This window comes from Tupaia chinensis, unplaced genomic scaffold (genome assembly GCF_000334495.1).
Source record: "Tupaia chinensis unplaced genomic scaffold, TupChi_1.0 Scaffold000671_1, whole genome shotgun sequence".
Classification (NCBI taxonomy): Eukaryota; Metazoa; Chordata; class Mammalia; order Scandentia; family Tupaiidae; genus Tupaia; species Tupaia belangeri.
In genome coordinates, this window is record NW_006160193.1 from 3,140,014 (window position 1) to 3,154,662 (window position 14,649).

Genomic DNA, 14,649 nt, shown 5'->3' on the forward strand with positions numbered 1-14,649 from the left:
CAGGCCTGGGTCTGGCAAGAAGCCAGGCACACAGTAGGGCCTCAGCCCCCTGCCCCACCCCCACACGCATCCTCCTATGGCTGCGGCTTTTCAAACGGCTCCTTTTGAGCCTTTTTTTCTAAGTTAATGGACAACACATTCTCCCAAAGAGAGAGTCAGCATTTTGGACGGCTCTGGCGACACACACAGACAACCGAGGAATCTTCTCCTGGCCTTGTCTTGGGGTGGGGAGGTATCTGGGCCAGGACAGAGGGTGGCAGCGGCAAGGGCAGAAGAAAGCCTCAGATGGTCAGCGTTATCCAATTAAACTTCAGCTAAACAGCCCAAAGAGATGAAATCTGGGAACTCCCAGAATGGGTGGGGACAGGAGGGGACCCCGACCAATGGGGATGAGGGCTGGTTGACAGCTCACAGTTCTGCTTACTACTTCCTCCAGTACCCTGAAAATGTCTTTGGGTGGGGGTGCACGTTCTCCTTGGGTCCCCACCTCACCCAGGCACACCCCGCCATCCCGGGGGCCCGCCCCCCACCGCGGCGGCGTCTGTTACCTGACAACTGACACTGGCATCCAAAGGGAGCCTCCGTCTGACCCTCACCCTGAGTCCCATCGCCCGAGACGGGGCGCGCACTGCAGCACGGCAGGGGGAAGCAGGGCGGGAGGGCGCCCAGGGCACGCAGAGGTGAAGTGATCACGGATGTGTGAGGGTGGGTGGAGGAGGCAGCTATGGGGGCCATCGCTGGCAGCTGGGCAGGCCTGCATGGCCCTGGAGAAAAAACAATAGAAAAGACTGGTCAGTCGGGCCCTGGACTGCGCAAAGGGGTGGGATACGGGATGGGGCCCGGGGCGCAGGGCTGCGGGCAGCCCTTCGAGGATGGGCGGCCTGGGGTACCCAGCCCAGCAGGGAGGGCAACAGGAGCTCAGTCAGGGAAAGGGGCCAGCAAGTGGGCAAGGGCCCTGCGGGGTCCTCCTTCTACAGCTGCCAGGTGGGCTGTCTGGGGCCGGGATGCCCGCCTCTGGGGCCCCACTGCAGGGACCAGGACAAGTAGGGGCTGTCAGGGCCCCATTCCCAGGAAGGACCCCCCCAAGTAGGGACTTCTGGAGTGATCTGGAACAGACTCTGGTTAAGGGTTTGCTCCCCCAATACAGGCCACCCCTCTCCAGAAGAGCCAGGAGGCTCGACACAGCACGGGCTGTTTGCACAGGCCAGGCCCTGAAGCATTGCTGAGCCTGAGCCCTGGCTGGCCTGCCGCCTGGCCACTACCAGCTGGGGGCTCTCAGCTCAAGCCCCCAGCACCCAAGCCCAGCGTCTTTCTGTGGCTTTGACACCACTCCCACCCCGAGAAAACCGTGGCACTGCCCAGACCCTCTTGATATCTTGACCCAGCTTGGGAGGCCTCCCTGGCTGACAGCAAGGCCACAGAGCAGGGACTGCCTCAGCTCCACCCAGCCCCCCAACGCGCTGCCTAGGCTCAGCCCAGCCCCACAGTTCGCCTCAGCTCCCGGCAAGGCCTGCGTTTGATTTGGCCGTTTATCTTAAATGGCTAAGAGACCACCAGGGCAAAACATTTGTGTGAAGCCCTTGCCAAAACCACAAGTGAAGAAGCCCGAATTCCCTGGGTAAATAATCGAGCGGGGAAAGCATCAGAAAGAAAACATCAACAAGATGACAGGCAGCTGGGCCCTTGGCTCTGCGCGAGGCCATGCCTCACCTCCCGGCACAGGTCTGCCAGAGCAGGGGACTGCCCAGCTCAGGCCCGGGAAGTACCGCGGCCCTGCCAGCCCGCCACCAACCAGGAGCCTGCCAGCCTTCATCTGACTGCGCTAGGCAGGGTGCGGACACCCACTGCACAGACCAGGAAACCGAAGGCCTGACACAGAACACGGGCAGCAGGGGCAGCCCCTTGGAGACCCCACGAAGCCTGGCTCTGAGTCGGGGCTCCAGCTCTGTACACCAGCGTCTCCAGAGCACACTGTTGAGGATCAGGACACAGGACATCTGAGAAGGGAGGCTACGTCCTGCCAGGAAGCCAGCCCCCCAGTCTCCCTCCTAGGCCAGGCCTGAACCAGGGCAATGCTGAGCCAGCAACAGCCCCGGAAGGGTGCGGCCGAGGAACCCATAAGCAGCTCCTGCCACTGCGGCCGAGCTGGAGGCCCTGCCCCACATTTGGTCCAGGCCCCAGGAAGACAGCACCAGAAGCCAATGTCACCTGCCTCCTCCCGGAAGCCGGCCCAGCCCCAAAAGCCCCCCCCTGCCACTGCGGCCGAGCTGGAGGCCCTGCCCCACATTTGGTCCAGGCCCCAGGAAGACAGCACCAGAAGCCAATGTCACCTGCCTCCTCCCGGAAGCCGGCCCAGCTGCCCATGCCTGAAACCTCTGCATGGGGTGCTGCATGCTGACCCTGTCCATGACCACCTCAAACCCTACAGGGACCTCCCTGTGGACCTCGGGGGCTCCGACCATCCACCACCGGGAGTGCAGCTTTATGCTAAATGCAACACAACTGCACTGCTCGGCAGGGAACACCACCCCCATTCCACAGGGGAAACTGAGGCTCAAGGACATCCGGACTTGAACCTGGTTGTGTCTCTGAAGCCTGGCTATGTCTGCTTCTCCCTTGGGCTGCAGCTGGGGTGGAGAGACCAGAGCACCCCAGAACCTACGACCAAGGGCTGTGTGGAGATATGGGAGCCTGAGGGCCCTTGGGCTCGATCCCACCATCAGTGGGTGTGAATGGCCAAGCCAAGCTCCCGATCCTCTGTTCTGGGTGAGACCACAACATGCCAGCCCATTGCCAGCCCACTGTGCTGAGAAAGCAAAGGCAGGGGCGGGGCCTGGAACGTGGTTCCAAGTGCTGCTGGAGCTGACTGTGGAGGAAGGACAAAGAGCAGGGAGAAGCAGGTCCAGCCACACTCCTCCTGGGAAGGCGGAGGCAGTCACCGCCAAGTGACAGGGCGGGGGCTGGGTGCCCTGGGCAGGCTCCTACTGGCCTTCACTGGGGATTCTGACCACGATGGAGCCCACCTGCTCTCAGGTGCTCTCAGAGCATCAGGTTAAGCTCCGAAAAGGAAGGGTTGGGCTTCAACACCTGCCCCAGGCCACCGGCCAGCCACTGTCTTCCTTGAGAAATGGTGCTTACCTTTAAAAATGGGGCCAAGACCCAGTTACATGACCCAGACCAAGCAAGCACCAGAACACACACACAGAGGAGCCAGAGCTACAGAGCTCAGAGACCACACACCCTAGAGAGATGGAGGCCAAGGTTCAAATTCCCTCTCTGTCCTTTTCTGACCAAGGAGCCCAAAGCAAGTTACTTTTTCGGAACTTCCATTCCCTTGTCTTTAGGAGAAAGGTCAGGAGAACCCTCGGCCAGAGCCAGCAGATGTAACAGCAAGCAACAAACAGTCACTGGAGTTCATTATTTTCACTTCTGGAACTTTTCCTGCTCCCTATGGGGCCATCCATGGCAGTCAGGCAGAGAAAGCTTGAGGTCCTCTGTGCACAGGACAGCACCCCACAAAGCCCTACGAGACACTCATTTCAAAAACACCTTCTTTTGAGGTCTACACCCGGTTCCCCTCTGGAATTTGAACAGACGCGTGTGCACCAAGAAGTAGGTTGCAGAAGGACCCCAAGAGCCCCTCGGCTTTATGGGATCCAGCAGGCTTAAAGAAAAACCCCCGCTGGCTCTGTTTCTTATCATGGAAGTTCACTTTCATTAGGGAACAAGAAATAAACAATTAATACCTGGAAGCCCAGCAGTCTTCCTGTAATTAAGGCCCACCCTCTCACGTGAGCAAACTGAGGCTGGGAAAGGCCAAGGGACATGCCCTGGACGACGGGGCTTTGTGGGGGTCAGGACCAGCCTCCTCGTTCTAGCCATCACATACAGAGAGTTCCCCCTCCCCAAAAAAGAGTGTAAGAATAAGGCCCCTGAAATATTCCTTAAGCTCCCAGACAGGGAACAGGGTGACTTCTAGTGCTTTCAGGGTGTTGAGCGCCACAGGAGGTCTGTAGTCCCTCTCCTTCCTGGAGGACCTCACAGAGGCTCAGCATTCATCCTCAGGCATGCGCACTAGCCAGCGACACGCCCACACTGAGTGTGTAGGCACCAAACGCCTGGAAAAGCCCCAACCTGGTTTGGAGAGGAATGCAAGCCCCCTCACCACTGGATTCTCTGGGGCGTCCCCTCCCCAGCGGGTAGGTTACAGATAGGGCGTTCTGAACTAGAGCCAGGTGGTCTGGATACAGGGTGCAGGAGATGTATATTTTTCTTCCTACCGGTGCCTTTCAGTTGATACATTTTTTAAGCCCAGAACTCCTACTGATAGTGCAGAAATGAGTCATAGATCAAGGGAGGAGACAGACAGGGAGCTAGCACATGTGAGTGAGGGACCCTGGCAAGGGAACCTGACAGTCCCCGCGCCCCCTCCCCCCACGCCAAGACATTAATTCTCACAAGTCGGAGAAAATTACTATGCATGAATGCAAAAAGCATGATCAGGAGTAATTAACATGGCTTCATATGCAAATTTTATTAATGCAGAAGTACAAAGTCATTATGCAAATGAAACTTACGTCAACTCTCTTGACAAATATTCATCTCTGAGGCTCAAGTTTCTCCCTTTTTATTTATTTATTTAATTCTCCCCCCTACACCCCTTTTCCTAGTGGTTTTTTTTTCCTTCGGTGGGGAAAAGACGTGAAGAGGGAGGTGGTACTGGTGGCCCCCACAGTGGCAGCCAGCCCACAGGGCTGCCACAGGGGCAAAAAGCCACAAGGACTGTTTGACAAGTTTGTAAAGTTGTTTTTCAACCAAAGAAATTTATTCTCACATTGTTGATTTTTTTTATTTTTTTTAATTTATTTATTTTTTTGGTTGTTGGCAGGTACAAGACAGCTCATAGGAGAAGGGGGGAAAAATTAAAAAAAAAAAAAAAAAAAAGCTCTGGGCAGCAGGCAGCCAATCAAAATGCCAGAGCCTGTAATGAGGGCGATTGATGGCTGTTTGGCTTTTACTGCAGGGTAATGAACTAGAATCCAGTCTGAGGAGGGGGGGAAAATATGAATATTCATGAGACTGTGCTCCTGCCTTTGATGATTAAAGAAATTTTTAATATTCAAATAAGCGCTTGCCAAGTGATTAACAAAGAACAAGCACGCAGAAATATGGAAATGGGAGCCGGGAAAGATTCGAGGCGAACGCACTGTGCAAGAAAGGCAGCCCCAAATTTCATAAACGAGATGGGCAGATAACCCAACGCGCACGCGGGCAAATAAAAACATTTCTTTCCGATCGCTTAAATATTTTGCCAGCCACTTTGTCTTAAGGCTGATAAAAATGCTATGGATTCAGGGAGGGGGAGAAAACGTGAAGTCAATGCAGGGCTCACGCTGAAGAATCATCCTGATCCTGCGCCTCCTCCCACCCCGAAGGGAAATTAGGGCTCTTTCCGGTTTGCCAGAGAAAAGGAGAAGCCAGCTCAGACTTGAATGCCTGGGATTCAGGCGGGCCTGTTGGGGTACCTCTGCCTGGTGACTGGCCCGGGTCGCAATGGTCATTATGGGTGGTCACCTACTGCTCCTAGGCTCATCCAGATGCCAAACAGTAAGGGACTGTGACGTCTAGAAGGGTGAGATGTGACCACCGTGTCCACATTCTGGAGAGCTCAGGCCTGCTAGGGACCCGGGCCCAGGTCAGGCACATAAAGGACGGTAACAGGGAAAACAGGCTCTTGCCGAGAGGTGGCCAAGGCTCAGACCTTCAGCACAGGCCCAAATCACCCTGGACCAGCCACCACCAAGGAAAGGTGCCTCCGCCAACCCACAGACCCGGCAAGCGATGCTAAGGCCATGCTCGCACTCTAACAGCTCCACCACGGGTTCACGTTGAAGCACATAATAACAGTATTAGCTGGTAAAATGATCCTGCAGTTAAAACACATCTAATTAGCAGCCAATGACATGCATTTTGGCAGTTTCCTATTTAAGAGAAGCGGAATGCCACCTTACATGAGACAGGAACCAGGGACTCTCCCTGAAAGACCAGCCTTCTTGTCATTTGTCCCTTTCTCCCTTTTTTCGGGGGGAAGTAGACTGGGGAGTGGCTGAAACAGGAGGAAGAGAGAAGGACGATGCTAAGAAGCCCTCTTTGTTGCTCAGGCTCAGAGCCTCACGGCTTAGAGTGGTACTTAGGAAATAAATTCCTATGCTCCACAGGTACGATTTCATTTGGTTTTCTTCATTTTTGATTAGCGCAGTCTGGAAATCAGCCAAGACTGGAGCTTGTGCTTCCTTTCCTTGTAAATGTATTATTATCATTATTGTTGTTGTTGTTAACACCATCATCATAAACCTAACCCTTCCATGAAGGCAGCGAGTTTCCCAGAAAACCTGCGAGTTCAAGTCAGGACCAGAAAGGGGCTGGGTGTGTGGCATGGCTCAGCTCACTGCCCCAGTGTTCGGGAGACCTGGAGTTCTAGGTGCCGGGGCTCCCCAAGTCCCACCTTCCACCTTGGAGTCTCATCTGCATACCCAACAGCCATGGCAGTCCCCAGTCTTCCTGTAACAGGGTCTGGTCTGGGGTGAATGTGTAAGGAGCAATGGAAGCAGGAAACAAGGTGGCAGGAGGGTCTGCACGGCTATGTGTAAAGAGTTCCTGCAGAGTCAGTCCTGGGCGACTTCAACTCCTGGTTTGTATCCATGGCGTCCTATAGGCCCGCAGTCTGCGGGATGGGGACTGGAGAGAGTGGGAAGTCACAGGTAGGTGGAAGGGCCTGCCTCACTTCTGGCTGGCTGCCTGGGCCCCTGGACCTACACAGGTTCTAGTAGAGGAGAGGTGGGCTTGCCAGGGGCCTTGGGGAACGTGGGCAACTGCTCATCCCCGGACTTGAGGCTGCCTGGACCACCACTTTCCCAAATGACCACTCAGAAACCCCCACTCTCCAGCCCCATCCCTGCGCGGACACCATGACACCCTCCTGCACCCACCGCCCATGAAAAGGTTTGCCCACCCAGGAGAGGGGAGGCAAGAAGCACATGGGGAGCCAACCTGCCCTGCGTGGGTTCCGCCCCCCACCAGCCCTCCTGAAAGCTTCAGCATGAATCACCCTTCAGTCCGCTCTCACCCCAACATGCTGCCCATTGACTGCACCCCAGAAAAGAGAGAGGCAAGGCAGAGGAATGGTTGTGCCCCTTACACTGCCGCCCAAACCCGTTTCCTCCTTCCGCCAGCACTGGGGAAGGAACCGTCCTGGCAGCGGCTGTCTTTTAGGAGAAGCCGGAAGCGGGCACTCCCCTGTACCAGGTCCAGAAGCACCTGCTTCCAAGGCTGCCAACCCCAGTTTCACCATTATACAAGCCCTGAAATTATCAGGGGCAGCAGACTCTCTTTCCGCACCCTGAGCCAGGGATCAGAGAGGTTCCACAAATGCCAACACCTTCTAGGTCCCCCAGTGGGAGAGCAAAGGAAATATGAGGTGATGCTGTGGAGGTGGGGAGGTGGGGAAGTGGCGGGGGGTGGGGTACCCGAACCATATCCTGCAAACCACTCGGGGGATGGTGGAAGGAGCTGGCCACTGTCAGGGCCTCTGCAGGGGAACACACAGAGGGCTCCATGCTTGTCCGGAGGATGTCCTTGGAGCTCCCTGAACTGGGGGAACGCAAATAGACCACAATCGCAAATCTCCAGCCTACAGGTCGGGCCTGTGCATTACGGCTTAGGGACGCACCAGGAAAAATGAATCTGACCACTGCGGGTGACCTCAGCGGGTCAGGTGGCAGGAGGGTTTGCCTGGCTGTGTCAAACAGACTAGGGCCCCTAATCCTGGAATGGGCAGGCCTGGGCACAACGCAAGGTGAAGCCACATGTTTGACTACTTAGAAAAATGTATGCATGTTCATGTATTATATGTAAGAGACATTAAACGTGCACATACACCCACACACATATACCACTAATGTGGACATGTTAAAAGGTCTGCATGCATCCCCAGTGTCTATGCAGCCAAGGGCAAATTGGAGTGGACAGATTCTCTGAATCTCCCCAGCAAAAGCAGCTCGCCATGTCAAGCAGACGCCTCTGCCTCATCCCCCAATTTAAGCCTTCTAACCAGAAGCTGGGTAGCCGGTAGCTGCTTCAAGCTGTAGCAACTGCCACCCTCAACACAACCAATCCCAGATCCTCAGTCCTTTGGCCTGAAGTGCATCCAGAACCTCAGAGTACACCCTACACACACCTGCATGAAGCACAACTAGACGACACATGCAGTCTACAGCCTTCTGCTGCCAACCACACAGAACTTGGGACCTGAGGTCAGCACCCTGCAGCCCCTGCTTAGACAGTGAGCTTGGTGGTCAGGTTCCAATGACCAGCACAGACGTGTCCTCCTAGATATGTCCCCATTTGCCCATTAACGTAGGGCTGAGAGGGGAAAAAACATCCACAGCAAGACAGAAGTCACATGTCACAAGAAGGAACTAAACCAGGAAACGCATCTTCAGATTGGGCGCAAACGCCCGAGTTTCAAACTAAGGACATCTTGTCTTTCCCCGCAGCACCCACTGGCTTTACATCTGAGGAAAAACCCAGAAACGTGGGATCCCGATGCTGGTTAAAACCTGGTCCTCTAGATAACACACTTAGAAACCGGTGAGGTCAGGAAGTTATTCTGGCCCCAGGGCCACAGACTCTAGTGCTGGCTCTTGCTCAACTGTCATGCGCAGACGGCACGAGAATAAACGGAAGGGGGACGTCTGACTGTGAGCATCCCGGAGAATTAAGAACAAAAATAAGACAGCACAACCAATGGGAAGAACAGACAGAGAAACGGAGTACCCAGCAAGGACGTGACTGCAAAGCCTCAAGCGCAGAGTCACCAGGAAACGGGGCTGAAGTTGCAGGTGCAGATGGAGCAGAACAGGGAGCCCCGTAAGCACCACTGACCACCAAGATGTGGCATAAAATTCTACCTGCCCAGTGCTAGGAGGGAACACAGCCACAGGCCCAGCAAGGCTGCTTATTTCCCAAGGGATAGAAATACACCTGGTTAGTAGAAGGTTAAAAACAACAACAACAAAACAAACAAACAAAAAACAGAAACAATCGAATTGTAACAAAGGGGACCCTGCTAGAGTGTACATGCTTATTTTGTTTTCACTTGCCTCTCGTCGACACATAAGCAATTGATCTCTACTGCTGTAATAAACAAGGAAACCCAAAAACAGCTCTCCCCTGGATTTCGTGATGGTTGAGCCTGTTTTCCCTTTCACTCCTTTTTCCCTTTCTCTAGTGGACATACAGAACCCTGAGCCTCAACGCTTTCGCATCCCGTGTGAACAAAATCTTTCTATGGCTCCTTTATGTTTCTAGCCAAGTCTGAAATGTCACTGACTAAAAAATTGAACAGGTCTGTAATTACTTTCAACAAGGTAGTTCCTTTAGCTCAGTTTTCTGTATGTAGATGGCATTCACTCTACATACCGTGCGCCTCCTTTGCAGCACTGGGAGCATTTGATGGCAAAAAAAAAAAAAAAAAAAAAAATCACGAATTTCCTTCTAAGGGAACAGTCTGACAGCCACCCTCTTCTTTTTTGACGTGAAATCCATTTCCATCCCCTAACACACCAGCGGTGACGTGCAGTGTGTGCACAACAAAATTTGTAAAAATTAACACTTGGCGGGATTAATTTAATAAAGATTGTTAGCACATTAACACTAGTAACATTGCTCCTTACGATTCAATCTAGCCACGCTGGCGGCGCCGCTGTAGCAGAGGTGTACGTTCAGCTGAGGTTTATACCGCTATTTAATGTAATTAAAGAAACCGGCAGCGCAGCCCTCCATGGAAATATCATTTCTATTGCAGAGTATTCCCATTAGAAATTGGGGGAAATCAGAGCATGCTGACTTTGATTTTGTTGTAATTTTTTTTTCCTCGGCTGTCTTTGAAACAGAGCCGACGTGCCGGACCTGAGAGAACTCACTGCAGAAACCCCGCGAAGGTTCTGTGATGAGACGAGCCTCGCCTCGCACCAACAGTGCCCAGCGTTCATTTGCCAGTTACTTGTTTTTGAAAATATTCTTTAAATTTTTTGTTTTCAATCTGCAGCCTTTATTTGTCTGTAATTACCCAGGAAGTTTCCTGCCCAGCAAATAACACCCCATCATGAAAATGACTTTCCAGAGACCCCCCCCACACACACACACACACACACTCAACGTCATGGATGACAATTCAGAGGAAGCGAGGCCGTGGCTGTTCTTAAATACAGAGTAGCCAGGACCCCACACAATCCAAACCCAGAAGGGATGAGTGACTGTAAACTCGGAGAACGGAGAACGCAGCAAGCCCCGCTCAGGAGGCCTCAGAAACTCAACAGACACAAAACCAAAAAGAGAAAGAAACAAGAAGCAAGACTGCACCGCATCACCAAACGACAGAGAATGTTCAGTCTTGGGGCTGAACGGAAGGGAGCCTGACTCAGCTCTGGAGCCCAGAACAGCCTCTTCGCGTCTGCCGGCGCCTCCTGGCCCTGGAGCCCCGAAGTGCAAAGGAGAAGGAGACCTTCTACTCCAGACCTGCTTGCTAATGTCCCCGGGCTGCAGGGGTGGCTGGGTCGCTTTTCCCCCTCCCCGAAGTGCATTTTAATACCCTGATTCTACATCCTAATTTCTTTGAAAAAAACATCAGTGTCACTAAAAAAACGTCACTCTGTTTTGCAAAATCCAGCAGCTTCCTTGGCAGCGAGAAAGGCTGGCTGGCATTATCCCCTCATTTGACAAAACTACTATTTCTGGGCATGTGCTCAAAAACAGGTAGGAAGCGAATGCTGAGAAATAAGGAAGTAAAAACAGCCAACAGATTTTTCACTAGCAAGAACGCCAAGCGTAAACATGATTTATTTAGCTGTGTTTAACGTGTCTGTCCTCCACTCCACTGCAAGCCCACTTGGGTCTAAGGGAGGGATGGGTAGGAGGGGACAGCGAAGGGGGAGCGGGAGGACAGTGGGGAGAGGAGAGGTGGGCAGCGCTGTAGGGAGACTTCCAGAAAGGTTCGGTTCAGAGTTTTGGGGGAACAGAATCTTCTACCCTCAAAAAATATGCATGTGTCAAACGAAGGCAGCCCTAATCTGCTGGTTAATTAACAAGCTGCCAGGGACAAAAGATGGAAGACCCAGCTCATTCGAGCAATATTTACATGGGCGTTGTGTGGTCTCATCGCCCCCTTCCCTACCTTTCCAGCAAACCCTGTGGGCTGGGTACAGGGACAGGAGGACAGCCCATCAGGTGGGGGGTTATGCACTTGCAAATCTAGCCATAGGAGCGAGAGGGGGAATATCACCCCCTTCCCTTCCATCCTCCTTGTCTGCCCACGTGGAGCTTACTTAGATCTGTATTCAATTACGGAGCACCAGACAGCTTCTGGCTCCGGGCCTGCACCAAGGCAGACCGTACCCCACCCCACCCTGCTCCAGTGCGATGCCAGGAACGAGAGCTCCGTCGAGGCCCTGGTGGAGAAGGGAGAGTGCCACACTCTCCCTCCCACGCCACCCCCAGAACTCAAGCCCCAGGTCTCAGCCCTGCTGGGGTGAACAGACCAAAGGTAGAAAGAAAGCCTCTGGATTTCCGGGCCAGAAAGACTCACCCAGAGGTTCCTGGCCCTGCCAGAGGTTATTCTTCTGAAAAACCTAATTCAGGTCATCCAGTACTTGCTGGAGAAAAGAAATCGAGCCTCTTGGAAAGAAAAACAACAACAAAAAAGTAAAATGGAGCCCCAGTGGGACCCTTGAGGCCTCCCATTTCCCTAGTGAAGGTACCATTTCATAGCAGCCAGCTGTGTTCTCCGAGGGGCTAAGTGACAATTTGTGTTAGCTTTGAGAGGCAGCAGCGCAAGAGGACAAAATTTCCTCTCCATCTGCAGAGGTCCCTTCCTCCCTTGCCTGTGCACTTAAACGCCACCAGCTGTATGCAGTCTCCTCCATCCACCTCCATCCACGTCCACACTCCCCAGTCCAGCCTGTCTCCTGGGATCAGAAGCCAGGAATTTAGGTCAAAGGCAGAGTTAGGATTCTGTGTCACATGACAGTCCCCAACAATAAGGGGTGTAGGGAGGGGACTGTCCTCCAAAATGAATGGGAATGGGGGAGGGGTGTGTTTCCTATTAGTGTATTGTTACTAAACTGAAAATCCAAGTCCTCCCCCTAAACTGCCCCCAGTGCCTCTAGTTCTTCCTCCTTGCATTAAAAACGCCACCCTACACAAGCCAGGCTTTGATTCCTCCCCTTGTGCAAATTAGTCAACCTGCCCAGACTGAACAATAACAGTCTCCACTCTAACGCTATCTCTGAAGTCAGCAATTGCTTCACTCCTGCAGACGGGTTTGTTTTCATAGCTGAACAGCGACAGGAAAGTAAACAACTGGCCATCCCCATTTTATAGATGAAGAAACTCGCAGATGAACTGGCTTGCCCTGGGCTGTTTAGGGAGTAAATACATTTGAGACTGTACCACACTGCACGCCAACCTCCTCGATTCCAAGCTTGAACACTGAGGTGGCCCCTGACGCTCCAGCAAGAACAAATATTTATCCAACATCTAACCGAGACTCAGGTGCCGCTCAGGGAAGCCACACTTGTAGCAAATCCTGGAAGAAGTCTAGATTTCTCAAAGCAGGATAGAAGATGCTTACCAGCACCTTGGAAGGCGGCATCCCCAGGATCCCTGTGGCTACCACTTCCCCTGCTACTTCTTTACAATCCAGCTGACAAAATCGCCCGTTTCCACGCAGATCTCCCACACAGTGCTCTCAAGTTCAGAACGGCACCAGGCACAGCACCCCACGGAGCCACACGGGCCTGGGCAGGTGCGTGCCTGAGAGACGAGAACACCTGGGGAGCGGGGTGTCCAGGCTGTCCCTAGCCTGGACAAAAACCTTCTGCCACTCAGTCCCAAACCTTCACCCAAACCCAGAGAGAGAAATCAGGCCTAAATTTTATCACTATTGAGGAGTCAGAAGAAAGAGAACACTGCTGATAAGCCGGTCTCCCCTTCAGAGCACCAGCCAACCCCAAGTTACCTGTCTTTTAAGCAAAACGTGAGCAATTCACTCCACGCACACCTGTCTCCACATACTCTCTGTGCAGCCCTGTAAATGAACTGCAGAGATCCAGTGGGGCCCTTAAACACACACTCAGTGAGGGGTTCATCTTTCTTTCTGGAAAGGAATTCAGTAACATAAATATTAATCAAACCCGAGAATCTGCCTTTTTGTCTTGGACCATTATGAGTGCTGGATTGTGATCTTCGCCTGTATTTGCGGATATTCAAAGGCAGATTCTATCTTGTCCACATGGTTAGAAATGGACGTCTGAGAACGACTAGCGAGTTCAGGCAGATAGGAAAATCTTCCCGTCTGCGCCTGGCAGCAACTTTGCGTTCCCAAGCACTGAATTTGTTACCTTTGCCACAGGCCTTTCAGAAAATAAACTGACAAATAACTTCAGATTCTCCTACTAGAAAAGCTAGTTGCTCAAAGTTAGGGTTAGCTAAATCTAGGGGTTTTTCTTGAAGATCAACTCTTACTCAAAGGTCACAAAGGTATTGTTTACACTAGCTTAGCCTCGGGAGCAGAGAAAGTGTGACACACTGCTTCTGACCCAACTTATAAATACAGATGTATATACATACTTTTAAAACTACCTTGATTCTTGTTAGAGTAAGTATGTTGTTTGGTTTCGGCTTTTTTCCCCCGAATGATGGAAAATAGAGACGTGGTTCCAACTCAAGGCTGTTCAAGCTACTGCCATGAAGGCAAACTTTTAATCTTCTAAAAGCAAACGGCGTACATCTTTATTTCCGGAGTACCAGCTTTAAGAAAACGCTTGAACATTTCCTTAAGAACTTAGTGGCAGATACACTGGGCGTCCAGCCTGCTTTTCGGGGTCTTTCAGGGCCTGTTGGAATGCTCTAAACATTTGGAGACCAATTTTTAAGAAGTAAAACTGGAGACTCCTAGTAAGGTGCTATTTACATACAAATTCTCAGGCGGAAGCCTGGGGCTGCAAGCAGGACTGACAATCAGCCTGTAATTCCAGGAGACTTTGCTGGAGCCCATTTCCAGGGAGCCCTACTCTAGGGAGGGTTCCATGCCCACACAACTGGGGAAACACTTTTGTCCTAGAGTGTCCAAAATCCCAGCCCCAGGATTTCCCTCTGGAAAAGCAGGCCGCCTCTCCTCCCCTGGGATGGGGACTGGCACAGGATGGATTCCAAAGAAAACCCCTTTCGGGTGGGACTGTTGCCCTGGGTGATCACAAACTGCAGGGACCTCTCTGAGGCTCTGTCCCTCCCAGCCTCACCTGGATCCTAGGAACCGCCCGGCTCTCGGGTCACAGTGGGCAGAGAAGGACAGCAGGACCCTTCGGCGTAATGGTGGCCGGTGGAGAGGGACACTGCGGAAGCCCGAGACCCGAGACAAACGCCACCCAAGCGGGGAGACCCGCCATTCATTGGCGGCGGTTTTAAGGAGGAGGCCACTGGTAGGAGTTTTCGGGGGTCCTGAAAAGCAGTTCCCCACAGCCGGGAAGGTCATTCGCCCAAGCGCGCGCCCCAGGGCCGGCGAGGGTGCGACTGGGGGAGGGGGGGCCGCCC

The 14,649-nt window shown here is 52.9% G+C and overlaps 1 protein-coding gene across 1 annotated transcript in view; it reads right to left on the minus strand.

The window, feature by feature from the left end:
• The window catches only part of BCL11B (BCL11 transcription factor B), an 83,255-nt gene that overhangs the window by 54,651 nt on the left and 13,955 nt on the right, over positions 1-14,649 (minus strand). Inside the window, exon 3 of the mRNA XM_027776372.1 lies at positions 549-764. Coding sequence (XP_027632173.1) covers positions 549-764 — 216 coding nt within the window. The remainder of the gene's footprint in view (positions 1-548; positions 765-14,649) is intronic.